Below are 18,903 nucleotides of genomic sequence, written 5' to 3'. Positions count from 1 at the left end.
GCTGTTCGGAGGAAGACACACGAACCGTATGTTATTTTCTTTGCAAGCTTTAAGAACATCTACCGAAATATGTGACGATAGATTGTCGCCTATGAGGACTTTAGGGCCTTCCTGTTTTTTGAGCTTTGGCAGTACAAGTGCGAAAACCAGTCATTGAATATGTTCATGTCGAACCATCCGGAAGGACTACAATTGTAGCGAGTATTTTTCGGCCCATTTTCTGTCCAAGTATTCCATAGCTGCTTAGATTTATAGACGACGTATGGCGGAAGTAATTCTCCTTCAGCACTTCCAGCAAACATGATCGATGTAGAACTTTTGGATGTATCTCTTATAATTTCGGGGTATTTGGTGCCTCTTCTCGTCAAAATCTTTTTTTGCCCAGGGTCATCACATAAATTCGTCTCATCGTAATTCCAAATATTTTCTGGTGGAACATCTTTTAACACCTCTGCTAAATTTTGAATATAATCTGAAAGAGTTTCCCGATCAGTGCCAGCTCTACTGCGCTTTATATTAGCAGCGAGGCGCTGTGACAATTCAGCATTTCTTTTCAAAAAACTCGACACCCATTCCAAGCCTGGGCAGTTGTTTTAAACTTGGGAACTCTTCTCCCAATCTTGTCCAGATAAGATTGTATTACAATACGCAAATCGAAACTTGTAAGAGGAAAACCATGCTCGCTCAATTTTTGTATGCACGATACGAAAATTTTTTCTTCTTCCTCCGTGAATGTTGTAGGTGCTCCAGGCGGCCTTGGTGTTTCGTTGCGTCGTAAGAGCCTAATTTGGTTTATAATAGTCCTTCGTGGAATCCTATATATTTCACTAGCCTTCCTTTGCGTTAATTCTTTATTTTCTATTGCTGCTAGACAATCTCGAAGAGCCTCTTGTGAATAATTTTATAATTTCTTTTAGGCATTTTCCTTACATAATTCCGAGGCATTTTCCTATAAAAAAAAACTATTTGAATTTAGTATGAGCTATGTGACAGTTACTATTAGCAAGTATTCAAACGCAATTTCAATTGTAACTTTGCTCCAGGAGCAAAATATCCCCAAACATGGCGCAAAGTAGGCACAAGAAAGTAAAAGAGGTTAGAAATCCAAATTAATGCACATATTTTCTAAATATTAGTTGAAATTGTTAGCTAATTACATACCTACTTACATTAAACTCTCCTTACCTCAAATATCTGAGTATATTCGTCGATGAAGGTGGATTTTGCAGACTATTTTTTTTTTTAAGAATCGCTCGTCTGTTGTTAATGGCTGCTAACGAAGAAAAGAAATGTCAAAAACCGGAAGTGCTTATTCAGTGTTGCCAATCTTATAAAACATATATCGGACGCGTTCAAAAATTTTTAAACATCTCCGTATATTAAGAGATTTAATCGAAATAATCTTTTTTTAAATTTGGAGCATATTTACCTTCATGGAGCAAAGTAGCCTCATTTTACGGTATGTAATAGGACAAATAAGTCGTTCAATGTTTAAATTTACCATAAAATGAAAATGATTGCGTTGTTTATGTTAGTGCGGGGTCAGAAAATATTTATAAACATGGTTTATTCACATAGTTTATTTGTATTTCATTATCATCATTAAGTTTTAGTACATGAATTAGAGATGTAAGACAGAATGGAGTTCCAACAATGTAATGTAGACCTTATGGAGTGGAGATAGGTATGAAAATGAGCACATTAAACCGGGCGATGACTTAGGTTATTTTATTAATAGGAATAATGTTATAATTATTATCACATTCAGTGTTTGACGACTTACAATATTTGCTAGTATATAATTGAGTAACTAAGTTAGATTACAGCTTAGATGATATGTACCCTTAGCGGCTGAGCTGCAGCCTGGTAACGTAAGGTTTAGTGGAAGTATGATAGAGTAAGTGGTAGCAGGCGTATGGTATAATGCTAGTGTTAGCTGTAGGCTAGGGTAGGTAGGATGGTAGCCCCTGGTCTTTAGGGATTCAACAGGCCGTAGATTCAGGACGTCCGTATTTAGACTCCACAAAACGAATCTGGAAGAAGCCTAATTTGTTGGCAGGCTTAGTATAAATCTCCTAAACTATCAGGCGAGGCTTTTCCTAGCTACACTTACGATAGGTTAAACGTTAGATAAGGTCTAATTGATATTGTTATTGATAACGTTAGAAATAACTTTTGAGTAATATTTAGACGTAGTATTATGGCTGCTATTCAAATGTTTTCTTTGCAAGTGTTAGGTTAAGTAATATTACAACAGCGTAGATATTAGGAACGTTAGATATAGTGAAGTCATTCGCTTCGGATTATGCCCTTGATTGCAATTTTCTACCGATGAACACCTTAGAGGAACTCAATTAAACAATCTTGAATTCATATACTTTATCAATAATTTGTGTACATTTTGATAAAATCTAACAGTTTTGTATTTACAAAAAATCGATCATTATTCAAAAACCATTTTGTCGTTGTGTCTGTCCCCGAGCAAACTTCAATTCAATAATTTGTTTCAATAAAATGTTAATTTAAAAACAGTAATTTTACTATTTTGAAAAGTAACTTCATTGACGTCTGTAAATCGTTGTAAACTTGATTAATAAATCATTAGTAATCAAAGTATTCATTTTGTTTCTCTTTGTGTAAATACTTGATATTTTCCCAAGACTTTGATTAACTTCTTAACTGAATTACATACTAACTGCTTTTAACTAGAATTAATTCTTACACTGACTCTCTTTTTGCAAAAATTAAAGGCTTTTAGAAACATGCATTTTTATTGTTATTTATGAATTTACTAAATATTAATTATATTTGAATTATTCAAATATTTATTGACATGTTAGTATATTTATTTGACACTAAATATGTTTATTCTATTTTAGGTTTATTTACAAAGTTACATCTTTAAATTGAATGACATTACTTATTTATTTTCGACTGGACTTGATTTTCTTTCATAGTGACAATTCATAGCAAACGATAAGACACATACCTAAATTAGAAAAGACCGAATATTCACGAAATAAAAACGTTATTCGCTAGAAAATAAGTAAACGTTTCGATACAATTTTAACTAAGAAATCGAGCGTCACAGAAACAAATAAACATCTAGTTTAAGTAAAATACTTATATTACATTTACTCGTATTGGATGAATGCACTACCGTGCTATAAATATATTCTATTTATATTAGGTAGGTATAGGTAGGTAGGCAGTGTCAGAAAAGTCAAAAATTCTGGCCTAGACCATGAAAGGCACGGGTTTTTTTTTTCGAAATACCTTCTTACCAACTTTGAAGAATTTCTTCCTTAAAACGACTTACAAACTTTCGACTAAGTATACCTTTTTAGGGACTTTTTCGACTAAATGCCAACGTTCTTTTTTTCCAAAATGGGGGATTTTTTAATATATTTTTACTAATAAGTTTGTATGGGGATTTTCTTGTTTTTATTTACTGTTTTAATTTAAATGCTGCTGTAAACTTCCAGTTACATAAAATATATAAGATTCCGGGGCAAGTGTGTGACATTATTTACTTTCATTGTGGGATTTTAATAAGCTGCTAAAGGGGTTGCATATTTCCTTAGATTGACTCAACTGACTGACATAATTATAGTGGACATTTCCTCTTTTTTGTGGACTTTCTTTTAATTCTAAATTTTTTTTTTAAATATTTTTTGGGAGCTTAAGATGTGTGAGACTAAACCTACGGACTGACCTTAATATCTTAGAACACTCCTCTTTTTTTCGACATATAATAGCTTTTATTATTTGTTGAGTAACATGTCTTCTACATGTATGTTATTAGGTCCCTAATAGGTCCCCGACATAGGTAATGATCACCACGACAGCGTGGTTTTTCGTAATTTACTAAAAGAACAATAATCTACTGAGTTTCTTGCCGGTTCTTCTCAGTCGATTGTAGGTTCCGAACCGGTGGTAGTATGTTAGGAAAAACAAAATTAAAGGTAAAAGAAAGAACCTGAATAATGTGAAATGAAATTGAAATGAATAAATAAATGAATTTTGTTACCCTATCTGCTGTTTTATTTATTGTATGCCATGCAAAGAGCCAATGGAAAAGTACTCCTAATCTCAAGTTATTTTGCATTTGAGTAAATACTGAATTGTCATTTGACTTATTTGATTTTCATTGGCTCTTGTTTATGGAAGATATGTACCTGTCCTTACACAACACAAACCTAAGTATAAAAATATTTGAGACATGACAAATTGTCTATTTAAAACATTCTTTTACACAACACACAAACACTTTGAGACTTGCATTGACAAAACTGGAGAAAAGCAAGCAGATCCTGATGATCGTAAGTATGACTATCGTTGGTAAGTATCCAGACCTCTTTAGACCAAAATAATAATAAATGAATAGGAAAAGGGCCAAAGACGAGGATGGCCCGGGGCACTAACAACAAAAGGAAGCCCTATGTAGCTAAAGGAGACCCAATAAGTGTAATGTGAATTGAAGATCCCTTTTTTATTTACTGTGAAGCGAAATAAGATTCACTAGGTATTTAGTTAAATAATGGAAACAAAAAATGGGCCCTCAATCCAAACGCACACTATGGATAGGAGAACGCTGGTAGGACATAATATCTTTGACCTAATCTGACAATGACTATGTGATACAAAGTAGACGGTCATGTGATTTATCAACGCTTTTTGCGGACTTAATATGACTACCGATCTAGTCCATGATCTAGTTTCAAAGGCAGACCTATTTATAGGAACAGTGGAAAAAAACTGTCTTGATAGAAACTTTTGATCAATATGGCTTCACTAAGTAGGCTCAGACCATGTACATAGACGATGTTATGTACATATAGATACTTTTTTCTTGACCTACATCAATCCACTCCTATGCGCATAAACAAAGATGACTACATTATTAAAGTCACCTACCCAGGCATAGAACTTACTCGATGATTTAGGGAAAAATAACGTACCTACCTAGCCTAATGTGTCAGAAGGTTGGCCAATATTAGTCGAAGAACCCAAATTGTTGGAAAACTACGTAGGTAGGAATAGGTCAGTCATAGACTGCGATTAGAATTGCATAGTACCTAAGTTGCCGGCATAAACTGAATACGTCAAACTAAAGGCCGGGCGATATTGCACACGTTAGGGGAAAGCCAATGGTAGACTAACCTAAAATAGGATAATAGAAATGATTATGAGGACATCTTTGGAAGGAAGATCTATGATAAATGCCTAATCCGGAAAGATTTCAGACTCTACTAGAAACAGCACTACACTTGTAAAAAACATTACCCTCCTTCTTTGGCAGTCGGGTAAATAGCGCTGCCGTCATTTTGTTATTCCATTTGCAAGTGGCGCCCTCTATCTATACCCACAATCACCATCAATGTGGGACAATAGCGCCATCTATACTTTTCTTTGGTTGTAGTGAAACTCCAAGTTGCACATTAGCGCCAATTTCACATGTCACTAATTGTAGGAAAACTTTCAAAAGATGGCGCTGTAAGTCTCGGATTTATATCATTTACAAAGACTTTCTCAGCAAGCAGATTAATCAACAAGAGCAAAAGTTGAAAATATACTGACACAGAAAAGTGTCTCAATATCTTACAGCATATTTATGAATAGATACAGACGGTCAAGCATTTGCAATATGCAGGTATTGTCTCTGATATAGAACCAAGATTTCTTGGCGAAGCAAGGCAAACTCAACTCATACTTTAGAAAATGGTTTTTTAATACTTAGCTATTAAAATACCTACTTGTTTAAAAGCAGTTATAGCTGCAATTTAGTCTACCCAGTTGTAACTTATATCGCTGTAGTAGTTATATATGTTGCGGAATCAAAAGTATACTGATGCGTTTCATTTTAGTTCTACGGAATTGCTTTAAATGCATGTTGATGGACGAATTCATTGCTCGTCATAAAAATGCAGTCACAATTGTTATTATTTTTACAAGGCAAAAACAGTACAGAGCAACTATAATTTGAGTCGACTTGACTATATTGGTGTTGTACCAAGTGAGCATTTAACGCAAAATCAGAAAGGATTTAATTAACTGTGTAATTATATGGGTTGATAATACATATCCAATAAAACACACGCAGATAAATGTGTAAAATTATTTATATTGCATTATAATAATTAAAAACTGTCACAACAAGGAATTGCCACGAGCCTACCTTACACAATCGCCACTTACGAAATACTTAGCCTAAGTTCACTTACACTTAACTTAGTCGACTTAACGTTACATCACATGTAGAACGAGATATCTTTTTTATAATAAGTAACAAAAGCCGAGGATACTTGTTACACTTCGCTCCGTTCCCACCGTAACTTAGAAGTAACTTAGCGCCGCGGCCAACCATCAAAAATCTCTCTTAAGCTTATAATATTTGACTCTATTATAACAACTAGAAGGATTCAAGCAATACAACGATAGATTATTATGCATACAGATATAAAATGTTATGTAAAGGTGATCAAAAAGTTTTTAAATACGCTTCAATACAGTGATCAAAAGTTTACAATAAATAGGTATTGACAAGCCGCGCGGTGTCGGTCGGCACGGAGCGAGGCGCTCTGTTCGGCGCTCGGCTCGGGTCTTATCTTTTGTTTTTGTTCTTCATGGTGAGACGCCGCCAGAAGCTGGTCTTCTCGGCCGGCGGCTGCTCCTCTCTCGCCTCCTCGCCCCGCGTCTCGCCTCGCAGGATGTCTAGGAACGTCGGGTCGTTCTTACGAACATTTTTCTCGATTTTAACAGCTTCCGCGCTTAACTCAGCCTTCAGTTTCTCAGGGCTCGTGTTCTCGACCTTAAACTCGTTAGGGTCTTCAACGAACGCCTGCTGAAGGTCACGCATAATCTTTTTCCTGATAGTCTTCTTCATACTGAGGTGTCTCTCTAGGGTTTTGACATCGCCGTTGGGGTACGTGCGGTAATCTTCCTTCTTTTTCTTGGACTTCTTTGTTTTATCGTCTGCGTCGTCGAAGGTCTTGGCATCGTACTGCTGGTTGAGGCCGAAGATGTCCCGCAGGTGGGGGATGGCCCGCTCTGACGTCATGGTGACCGAAGGCGTTGCACCCGCCCGATGTGTGAGATCACAGACACCTCATCATGAGATCTGGAAATAGGAGAGAAATTAAATTATTAAACAATGTAATATAAAGCATAAATCGTATTGTTCTGTTGATAGTTGTGAAGCCCAATGTGTCAATTGTCACAGAATGAGTAGTGTACGACTAGACAATAGACTACACCGCCCACGTTTTTGCCGAACAGATTTCTAGTCGCAGCATCGACCTAACGAGAACATCGCCTACTGAAATAATGAGTTGTCCCACTTCCCTTACCCAAGTGACATTTACTGGTACCTATAAGGTAGCATAATATAGCATAGCAGACAATTGCCGCAGTCTAAATAATATAACGCGATCCGATACGTCTGTCAATTGTTTCCTAAACAATCAAACATCTACAGCAAATACGAGGAAACTAATTTGATTGGAAATGTTTGAATACGAAATAGATTGTACGAGTAAATTCTCTACGTGTCCCCAAAATGTATTGTCGATTCCCTATTATCATCTGAGTTATTTTCGTTGATAGAGATTGACATTTAGAAAATAGAAACAAGAAGAACAACAACATCAGATACGTAGACATCTCGTTTGTTATCACATGTAGACAAAATGGGGAAAAAAGTAAATTTATATAAAACGGAAATCTGTTCTAGTTCTAAGGAAAAAAATAAAGATTGCATTCGATGATGGTGCATGTGAAAACAAAAGTTTTATATTATTAATTGTTTTGTACTTAATAGAGACTACTATCATTTGATATAGCAACAGTCACTGTTGCGGTAGCAGCGGATTCACAAAATGCCACATTAATATGGCTTAACGCTTGCATTTTAGAAACTATCTAGCTGAACATTTTCGTGAAAGTGAATTTCTCAAATGTATTGCGGAGTCTGATATTAATACAGAGCAGTGTTTGTCTCTAACAATGGCTCCGACAGAGTCTGTGTACCGTAACAGATATACAGTCAGACTCGAGGGTAACAACTTCCCTCTTACTTGGACTTGCGAGCAAAAAAGCCGAGCCAAAGGTTTTTATTACGGTCAAGTTAGCGTAGCTCAGACGGGTAATGTGTGGTAGAAATCATGTGTGTAAGTTATGGATATTATTGGTGCTGGTAAGGTTGAATGATTATGAGGTTCTTTATGTAAAAAAGCCGTGCTGGTAAATATGCTGCAAGTTATTCTGCTTGATAGAATGAGATTACGTTTTATGTACTTTTTTCATTAGACACGAAACATGTCGAAAATTTTATTTCCGAAGATTATAAAACCGATGTAATTCGAACAGAAAGTAAAGGGTTTTCTAGAAGCTTTAAAACTAAGTTTCGTTAGTAGAAGTTTTGCCGGCTACAACTAAGTTCTGCGTAGTCCGTGGTGTAATTAAATTGAAACTTCAAGTTCAGACGATTTTCTTTAACCCTTCGACATAGTTTAAACTTTCCTGTCACGCAATAAATTGGTTAATTAAGTTAACTATAGTTTAGACTTTACTCACTAAATAAACTTTTCTATGGTTAATTTCAGTGGTAAATAATTGAAATGTCACTGCAAATAAGTCCGACATTCACAGTGCAGATATTTTAACGTCTAGACTAGCATTTAATTCTACCTACCGCAGCAGAATAAAAACCTACTTTTTATTTCCCTCTTAAAAGAATGATCAATTTCCTCAGCTCGTACAAGCTAGTTAGCTAAAACGTTGGCACGGAAGCGTTTTGCGTTCGCGTGTACATCCTCAGACTGCATTGTGTTCAGAATATAATATAGTGCGCTTGACTGCACTCCCGCTCTCTGCCAGGGCTGTCATATTGTCCTCGTCCCGTCTCTTTACGACAAGCTTAGTTTTTGAGTTGGATTAAGTCAAAGTGGTACTGTCGTGTGCTCTTTGTTTATTGTTTATGCTACCTCGTAAGTAGCAGGAGTTATTGTCGTGTACATATATTTATAAGACGTAGGTATTTCAAGGGACATCAAACAGGGAGTGTTTTTAGCTTCAATTCGTCTGTAGAGTTTTTAATACTTTTGATGAAGATGAAAAGTTCCAAAATATTCCAAAGGGAAATCAAATTGAAAAAGACCTAGATCTTTTTAATAACCAAGCCGTCAAGAACGTCCCTTGGCACCCAAAAACATGATACTTAAGTAAATGTAGAGCAAAAAGAAGAATTGCCAGCCCTGTCCTGTCGAACAATGCGAGACGTTTAGCGCCATTTCGTACATTTTCTAACATAATACAGAGCAGCTCTTCCACAAATTGTTCGCCGACGAAATGAAACACTTTCTTTACTTTCGTAGCTAATTGTGCCAAACTCCACCTGCGGAAATGCCTAAGAGATTGTTTGGAATCTACGCTTGTTACACTAACATTAGGGCGTTAGCCTAAATGTTTGATTCTATAGGTATTTAGATGAACCACTTCAAAAGGAAGTTCTGTTCTATATCATCGTCGGTGTATAAAGTTTCACTATTTTAAGAGTCATCGATGCGGGCCGGAATGTACTCGGATTTGAGATGAGATTCTGTTAATCGCTTATCTCAAGTTAGACTGAAAATGTGTTAACACTTACTTAGTTTAAATTTTAATTAAATAAATTACTAGTATGTATTTAAATAGAGGTGGAAGCTGTATGATGATTAATTTTAATGTAGTATGTATCGTTTTTAGTCATCCATCATGACTCTGGGGATTAATTAAGGTTACGCTTAGATTTAAAGAAAAGTTCTTGTAACTAAAAGATTACTAACGGGTAAAAGCAAGACTATGCAAGTATGTACCTAGCCCAAATAACAAACCAGTCTAAAATAAGTAGCAATACAACCAAAATGAGTATGTCAAGTTTACTGCCGGCACCCTAGCCATAAATCCATGGTTCGTCAATACATCTCGCTTACGGCAGTCGTAACAGCTGACATTAACATTGGCCGGGGTCACTGCACTTTACCTAACTCTAGCCACACATGATCGTGGGGCCGCCATCTTGTGTTGTGACGTCATCCACGCCGCTTACGATATTTTGTCGAGATTTGTTTATAATTTTCGTTTTGTAATCCAAGTTTTTTAAGCACTGTTTTTATTGTTACATTGTTATAATGTACTTATTTTTGTCTGGTCCAAATAATTTTTGTGTGTTGTTGCGACATTAATGTTTTTTGTCGCAAGTAGGTTTTGCCGGAAAACAAGAGGTACCTACCTATGAGGTCATTGTAGCCGAAGATTCGTGAAACTAGGGTTACCATATCTCAGGATTTGTCCTGAGATTTCAGGATTTTTCGACTCTTCTCAGGATTCCGGCCGGATTTAGCAAATCTAGTGCTAGCTCAGGATTTTGAATTAAACACAGGTTACATTTTAAAGATCTCTCTTATTAAACTACTAAAAATAATCTTCTTTCGGTAACAATTGTAGTTAAAATCAATACTTATGTATTAATTTAAAACAAACTTAGAATAATCTTCTTTTGGTAACAATTGAATGAAAACGCGCAAGATCCGCAGTGTATACAACGATAATAATACGTTTTTGAAAGAAAATTCTCAGCTGTAGAAAATCTCAGGACTTTTCCATGGAAATCAGGCCTTTTCTCCGGACTTTTGATTTTTTCATCTGGTAACCCTACGTGAAACTAACTTAGAGTTTGGTAATAAGAACGAGTACCTAGTATGTGTACAGTTTTCAAAGTCTAGGACTAAATTTCCATTAGCATATTACCCTCTCGAATTTAACATCTAAGGGTTGCCTTTGAAAAACATTTGCAAAGCGGAAAATTCTCGGCAATGGGAGCATAGGCAGCTTTTGAAAATTTTGAAAATTTGCTCAGTGGCTTCATTTTGTTTATGTTTTGAGAAACACCAAGATTGAGATAACGAATTGTTTATCTTCAGTCAATTATCTAATTATGAATATTTGGGCCACCTGGAAGGTCTATGTCAATAAGAGGTTACATAACTTTGTCAGAAAATGTTAGAAGCGCTACCTAAAAATAACCTATACTTAAACTTTCCTTACATTGATTCAACCGGAAAACAAGACGTTTAGTATGCGTAAACTGTCGTTCAAAAGTGAACAGAGCGTCAAGTTGTTGACTTTATTCGCGAACTAATCTCTGGTTAATCGGCAGTTACAATGCTCAGCAATTTACAACCGTCGCGTCGAGTAAACACGAATCGCTGACACGATTGTTACGCTATATTACGAGTATGTAGGCCCGTAGGCAACTGGGCCACAGATTGTTTGCCGACAACCAGGGAACGCCATTTTGTCCGAATCAGATTTTTTAATTTATACGCTTCTGTTTTCATTCGACGTTCCAATTTTAAACGATGTTTTATTCCTTTTTAATTGAAATTGGAAGTTCGCTGCGGATTTAAAACCAGCAGGGTTTTAAATTATTTTTTTTATGGCGTAAAGCCATAAAGTTGGTTATTTTGAGTTCGCTTGTTGTTGTTTTCGAAGTAATGACCTCAACACACAAACAACATTTACATAAGGCGTCAGGATTTTATAGAGCAGCGAGTCTTTTAGAAAATTAAAGTTTTGTAGCACTTAGGTATTGTTATATAGAAAATTAATGAAATAATAGCGTGAACCTTAACCATAAAAGTTTCTCTTTATTCTCTACAATTCTCTGAAACATGAAAGTGCACGAATTAGCAGACGTTTAACTAACTTATGGTTTGCTAATAAAACTAATTGCCTAATTACACCGTCGGGTATGTCTGAGCTGTGACGTAATTAACTCTGTTTGCAATATTACTGGGCCGACTTACATATGCAATTTACTTTGACTTTACTCACACTAATGTAATTGTTACACGGTGTCTATTATGTATGACGTTTGTTTGTAATTGGAACATAGAAAACTTTGGAGCAGTTACCTAGGTAATTAAAGCGCTAATTATATTGTGTGTACACCATATGAAAAAATACCTAGATTGATTAAGCTTTTAACATAGTAGACACTTATTCTAGTCTACTAAAGAAATAATGCCTAATTGCCGTCGTAACTTTTACCTTTCCTCAATCAAAAACTTATCTTCCTTAATCAATAACCTTTCTTTTTTAATCATTAACCTTTCTTGAGTCACGAATAAAAAAAAAATACCATCATTTTATGTTCCTGTCAACTGACTGTTAAGGAGTAAAAATATTTTCTTTATGCTTTCAAAACATAAACAGGCAAACGCACCGTCTTAACACATAAAAGGTTTTAAGAAACCACACAAAAGTATGGTTGTACTGAAATAGGACATGAAATATATTAGAAAGAATAAATCCGACTGCATTTCTAGACCGAAACTGAAGGCGAATGCCTGCACCGAGATAATAAAACGTCTCAAGCGAGAAAATCGCAAGACTGCAAGACCACTAAGACCAGCCATTTTACTTAAAACGTTCTATAAATGGAAAACGTATTCGGTATATTTTAGACAATTTAGACGATCTTCCTTGCGGAGAAGAATATCAAATGGAACTGAATATTATATTATGTCAAGCCATTAAATTGACAAAGGTATCTCCTGCAAATCGGATAAGAGAATAGCTTGGCAGTTCCATAAGTTAAAAGAAAAGAGGTTGTAATCCAAACCTGTCAAACTTTTCATAAATCTGAAAAGCTCATTTGTTTGAAATTAAACCTCAACTTTTTGATTATAATCCTTGTTTCTGATTAGCGAGTTTTGTGGAGTATTCGCCAAGTTCGACGGCTAACGAGATCATACTTAATTACTTTCTTGTTTTATAATTTGAGAGCAACGACACCAATAATTTGGAGCGTTCATTTTAAAATTAAATTCAGATTTAACAGTGAGAGCAGCTATGGAAACAGCCCACAATGCCAAATATCGGTCTTTTATTATCGAAATAAAATATGATATCTGTATCGAAAATACACGTTGCATTGTGACTTGCATGAACAACTTTTACGGCCTTGTGGGTTTTCACAGAAGTACAATATAAATATGTTTGTTTGCACAAGTGTAATGCTGCGACTGTCCCAGACGAACTTATTAATTCTTTACAAATATTATAAGAGAACAAAGACAAAAGAGTGACGCGATACGCTGAAGGTGTTTTTGAAAAGAACATACGATATGTATTTTATTTATGTCGATGCAAAAGTTCTAGATATCTATGACGGCTAATACCTAAATGATTATGATGTCATATCGAAAAGTGGAGATTTTATTTTTATGTAACTTAAACTATGGTTTTCCTTAATGCAAATACTTATTTCTTGCTACGTAGTACAATTATAAGGAAAATAAAGAAAATAGTAGGGCGAAAACATTTAGATAGAATGTTTTCTTTTATTAAGTGCATAGAAAAGTGTAAATAAAAATATGAAGCAATTCTTTCAAGAGTTTCTTTTGTAACTACAAACTGAGCAACAGTATTTCTCACGTTACAAACAGTATCGATATCATTGCGCAGAAAGCTGTCACTTTCTCACATGCCTTACAAAAACTTGTGAAACTATGTGACATTATCACTTATCAAACAAAGTACCGATCCAGCAGTTATTTATCTTGTTTAATTAATGTATTCACAGAGGAATGGCGGACCGTCGCGCCCTAATTGTCACACGCATGCAGTGGCAACACTGGCTGGCGGGAAAATTGTGAAAATTACTTTTAATTTCGAATGCGATTTCAAATTGTAGATTAAAAAAAGGTGAGGTTGATAGTGAAATAAGGTCATATACAAATGTGCAATAAAACTTTTAGGTACACTCAGAATCATAACGGATATGGAATATAGATCCGTTTATATTATAATTTTAGGTAAGATTGATTTAATTGATAAATCTGCTTTTAGATAAAATAGAACAAAACGAGTTTGTTCTGACGTTAAAACTAAAGAGAGTTCTAGAAAACAACATATTTATCTGCATATCAACATAGATATAATCGTCTTAGATAATATTAATAACATCTTATTTAATAATCTTGTCATACATATCAAGTGTCCCACCACAAATTGTTCATTGTCACCCTATTTTAATGACGTCAGTCAGACCGCGCAGGAAGTTGCGTATACGCATCCAAATCACTTTTATTTCCTTTTTTGTAAATCGCGTTTGTTAATGCGCTTTGGATCGAATTCACTTTTTGTTTAATGACTTTTATTTTTTGTTTTATTTCAATATGAATATGAACATGAACACTTGATGTATGGAATGAAAAATTGCACTTTGCTTATCTCATTTTCCTTGCAATGCTGTTCGACTGGTTTCTTTGAGTCGTCATTAATGACTTCATGACTATGTAATGTTTAGCCTCGACGCTTGATTGGTTAGAAATTGTCTTAGCAGGAAAGTAAATTAACTTGAAAATCAATGACGAATTTGAAAAAGGAGAAAAGATATTAAAATGTTTTTTTTTCCTACAGCAGACCGAAAGATAGTCAGAATCAAGACACGTCATTTGGGAACTCTTTAAGAGCCACATCAGTTTCAAAGCGTCTGATAAGAATCCTAAAGCTATACATATTTTACCTAAGCCTAACTCTTTAATTAAATAAAGACATAACCCCCCTTTGCGTGCAGTGCATCACTCCACACAAAAAAGCGACAGAAATCCAAACTCTTACATAACTATCGATCGAACTAACAACACATGCCACAACCAATTGTTTACATCTTACAACCCATTTAAAAGCTAACATCAAACTATTAACTATTAAAGTTTAACAACTGAACGTGGCTACAGAAGCTGTGACGATTCCCACGGGCTGTTGGATAATCGCGTTAAGTAACCAACACTCATTGAATTGCGTAAGTCAAGGCGAGTCGTGTGAGCTGATCATGGGCACAATGCTTTTGTCAAATGGAGATAGTGGCTGGTGTGACCTTCTGGGGTTTGAGATGTTAATATTTGAGAGTTGTTAAGTTTTTGATACTTAATTATAGAGGTATCTGGATTTCGGATCAGAAACGAATACATAGGAAGTGTTTAAGTGCAAGCTATATTTGCAGATACTTGTTCTTAACGTTTTGAATCCTTATTTGTATTGAACAAAATATTCAATTTAGAATAGATATTTACTATTTTTATAAGGTGCTTTAGATTCGTCTGTGTAGCTGTTTATGATGTGCAGAAGATGGACAAAAACATTCAAAATAATAAAACGACATCAATATGTATTCGAACGACTTTAGATTGGATCTTATGTATTTGGAATACATTAACTTTAATTTATGTGTATTATTTATTCATTAATCAATTATGCTGATGCTACCGGAGTTCATTAATACAAAATAAAAAACTCGTATCAAAAATAAATCTTAACATATCATAAAAGCTTTTGCCTGTCTCTAGACAGTGACTAATAATAAATGATATGACACTTTCAACCTCTTTTCAACTTAAAAGAACTGTCAACAATGTCAAATGATTTTACAAATGGCCGCCGCGTCTGTCAGAGGCTTCCGAAAACTTAGCATTATGGTAATGGCATTGTCAAAGTAATTTCAATGGAACTGGTTGATTTAAATTAATGGTTTGTTTGTTTGGACATTAATTAGCGCGTGGGTGAAGTAATGTTTCGGGCAGATGGTGCCTGAATGGATGGCCGACCATTTGCGTGCGGTCGTTCGGTAGGTTTAACTCCAGATATTCCGAGCGAGAAATGCTCGTTCATGGAATTTTGAATTTCAAATAGGTATACCAATAAAACTTAGAACGGCTCTAAAAAATAATATCGACTTTGTTCATATTGCTTTACCAAAAAATAAATGAACCAATTTGAAATCAGGTATATTTCAGAATGTAACGATCTAGATTCTACATGATACAAATCCTGTTTTAAGCATAGATTTTGGGCATTTTGGTTAGATAAATGTTATTTTAAATTCTTCTTAAATATAGTTCAGCTTCTGTAGTGACCAATGAGGGTTTTTGAAATTTTTTCTGCCACCGGGTGGCGCCACGTATGCGTCTGGTCCAAACAGCTGTCAAATAGTATGGAATTGTAGGTGCCGAACTTATTGTTTATTGAAATTCTGTTATATTGGAAGTGTTATTGATTTTATTATGGACTATGGTCAGAATAAGGTTTCCGAACTAAAAATTGAGCTAAGAGAGAGGGTGCAAAAGTCACTGGTACAGTCAACTTCAGGTCAGTGGTAACAGTTTTATAGGAAAATCGTACTTATTACTATTGACTTAAGGTGCATGACAGTTACCACTGATGTGCGGTTGACTGTACTAAGGAAAAGCTTGTTGAAAAATTTGTTAACACAATATGATTTAGTTTTTTTTATTTACTCAACCTCAATAGTAAAACAATAATGCAGTGCTTTAATAATAAAATAAAAAACCACTAAAATCGTTCACTATTCATAGTAAAGATAAGCACTTTGACAGTTACCTGGACCTGACGACTCAGTGCGCCACCTGGTGGACGCCATTTTAGAAAACCCTCATTCAAGCTTGTTTTACAACTACCATTAGCCAACTAACTTTAAGCATTAAGCAAAACGCTTTATAACAGTCCCGTTAACAGGACAATAGCGAATCACAATAATATAACAAATTACAATTCATATATGCGTACTAATTTCGCAGACTCAAACAATACTTAGCGTCCGGAAAACCTGTAATTTGCATCAGAATCTAATTCGCCTAAACAATTCGTACGACGAAGATCGGCGCAACCTTGCAGTGTTGCCACACAAAAAAATAATGAATATGAAAAAAGAGATCTGATAACGAAATTAACTGTTGTACGTCAGCTGTTAATTACTGTTTGTTATTATGTGCCAATGATACACGTTTGTGTTTATAACTTTGTGTCAAGGGTTTATAGCGTTTTTATGAACAATTAGAATTATTTCCTTGGACTGCTTGGTTTGATAATGATGCAGCGGCAGTGACTTGCTGAGTGATATTTTAACAACTTGTGCTGAAGGGGTAGTTAACCAGAAGTTAATGAACCTAATAAACCCATATTTAGCCATTCTATTAAAGTCCCAATTTAATGTTAAATGTGCTAGATTATGTGACACGTATACTTAAAGTCTAAAAATAATATAGACAGAAAAATTTCGCCGCAACAAAACCTGTATCCTCTATGAAAGTGTTTTAAAAATGAGTAATTACCTATGCTGTACAATGCTGACGACACAGCCTAGCGTCGAACAGAGCTAGTTTCAAAACAAATTGCTAAAGATGATAACAAACAATTAGTGCTTGACAACGGGCTGTCACGCGTTACAACGTAATTAGCAAATAGGTAATACAGACATGAATATTTCTGTGAATTCAAGCTTTTCCCTTTCTATTAAATGATGTGAGGTGTGGAATTTCATATTAATTTAATATTAATAACTATTTCTATTTTCAATGACACTGAATTGTAAATGCCTAATTAACTGACTGTCCTAGATCTTTTAGTTTATTCAACAACAAGTAGTTCCGAACTTGGCCTAGACACACTACTGCGCAGATATCTGGATTATGTAAGATATAAAACTGACGGTACATACTAATGTCCTCAAATTCTAGTCATGTATTTTAAATATGCTCTACTAAGTAAGCTTTACTAACCTTACTGAACCATATTTCTATTCTAGTCTTTTTTTTTTCAATTAGCCAGCCCTAGTCACCCGCAGGCATCCTGCTTGTCCCACTTCTAGCACAAAATCTTCTAGTCTGATCTGATTTGCAGATTTCTAAACATCCGACTAACTCTAAAACTGTAGACGTGAGCAATTTTCGTGTTATTGTTACGAAATTCCTAGGTTGGTTAAAACTAGGTAAAATTGTTATTTTTGCTATTTCAGTGTTTTGTGTGGACACGTGTGATAATGCATCGTCATGTTTGTGAACAACTATGACGTTATTTGTTCATTGGAATTGCTATTTTTCTTTGACCTATCAACAAGACGTGGGTTTTTATCGCAAAGAATTAAGAGAAAAAGCATTTATCTATTTCATGAAATAAGATACATTCCATTTTAGCTTCTGAACAGAGTAACTTAATTTCTAAATAATCGCAAACAAAATTTTCTCTATATTAGTATCACATAGCACTTGACAAATCTGCAACAGTTCATTCAACTATTCTAGTTTATTTCTATACTCACAAAACGCCAAAAAGTCCTGACTATTGACGTTAAGCGTGCACTTGCGTTTGCGCATAGCTTTTGCCTAAAATAGGCACTAAGTACAATGGCCTGGGTTCAGCGATGCCGACAAAAGCCGATGATGTCTGTCTTGCTCAGAATAGATAGAGTATTTAGGAATTTCAAGTTAATTAAATATGTCTGGAATAATTCTGCAATTGTATGTAGTAGGTATGCAGTACTGAATAAATACTTTTTTAGAATAATAGAGTTATCATCTGATTGCAAAGATTCTTAACGCAGAGATTTATACAGACTCATATTTACTTTATTTTGTTGTTCTAGCGCGTCACCAAATCGTTTCCCGAGTTTCGCTTAGTGATCATGTTTTTTACGCTCATAACCGTATCAGCAATTACTTACTTAGTAAGTTACATTGTATGTAAATTAGGATTTTTTGTTCACAATATACTAAATCTATTATTAGAATAGGTAAGATATAGGAATCTGACTAAATAAGTAATTTAATAATGTCGTGTTATTGTTAACTTCTGGGTTCAGTGTTGTTCCTTAAACATTTAAGTATTTGGTGTAAAAACAGGTAGAAGCCTTTCTCAGATATTTTTACCACTTCTGGCAATATTCTAGCCCGCATTCTCGTGTCATTTTTACATAGATCGTTAATCTCTTTTAGCGTGTTTTATAGATAAATGATAGACTACTAAAATAGCTCTATAATAATATAATCTTTTCCTAAGATA

General features: G+C 34.8%; 1 protein-coding gene across 1 annotated transcript in view; it reads right to left on the bottom strand.

Annotated features, from left to right (window-relative positions):
• Positions 1 to 6,104: 6,104 nt before the first annotated feature.
• Positions 6,105 to 18,903, bottom strand: part of LOC110375024 (uncharacterized) — a 51,659-nt gene continuing 38,860 nt past the window's right edge. The window contains exon 3 of the mRNA XM_021332991.3: positions 6,105 to 7,120. Within this exon, the coding sequence (XP_021188666.1) occupies positions 6,605 to 7,060 (456 nt within the window). The 5' untranslated portion in view covers positions 7,061 to 7,120 and the 3' untranslated portion in view covers positions 6,105 to 6,604. The remainder of the gene's footprint in view (positions 7,121 to 18,903) is intronic.

The sequence above is a fragment of the Helicoverpa armigera genome, chromosome 4 (genome assembly GCF_030705265.1).
Source record: "Helicoverpa armigera isolate CAAS_96S chromosome 4, ASM3070526v1, whole genome shotgun sequence".
NCBI lineage: Eukaryota > Metazoa > Arthropoda > Insecta > Lepidoptera > Noctuidae > Helicoverpa > Helicoverpa armigera.
Note: the sequence above shows the minus strand (reverse complement) of the source record. Positions and strands in the feature narration are given on the sequence as shown.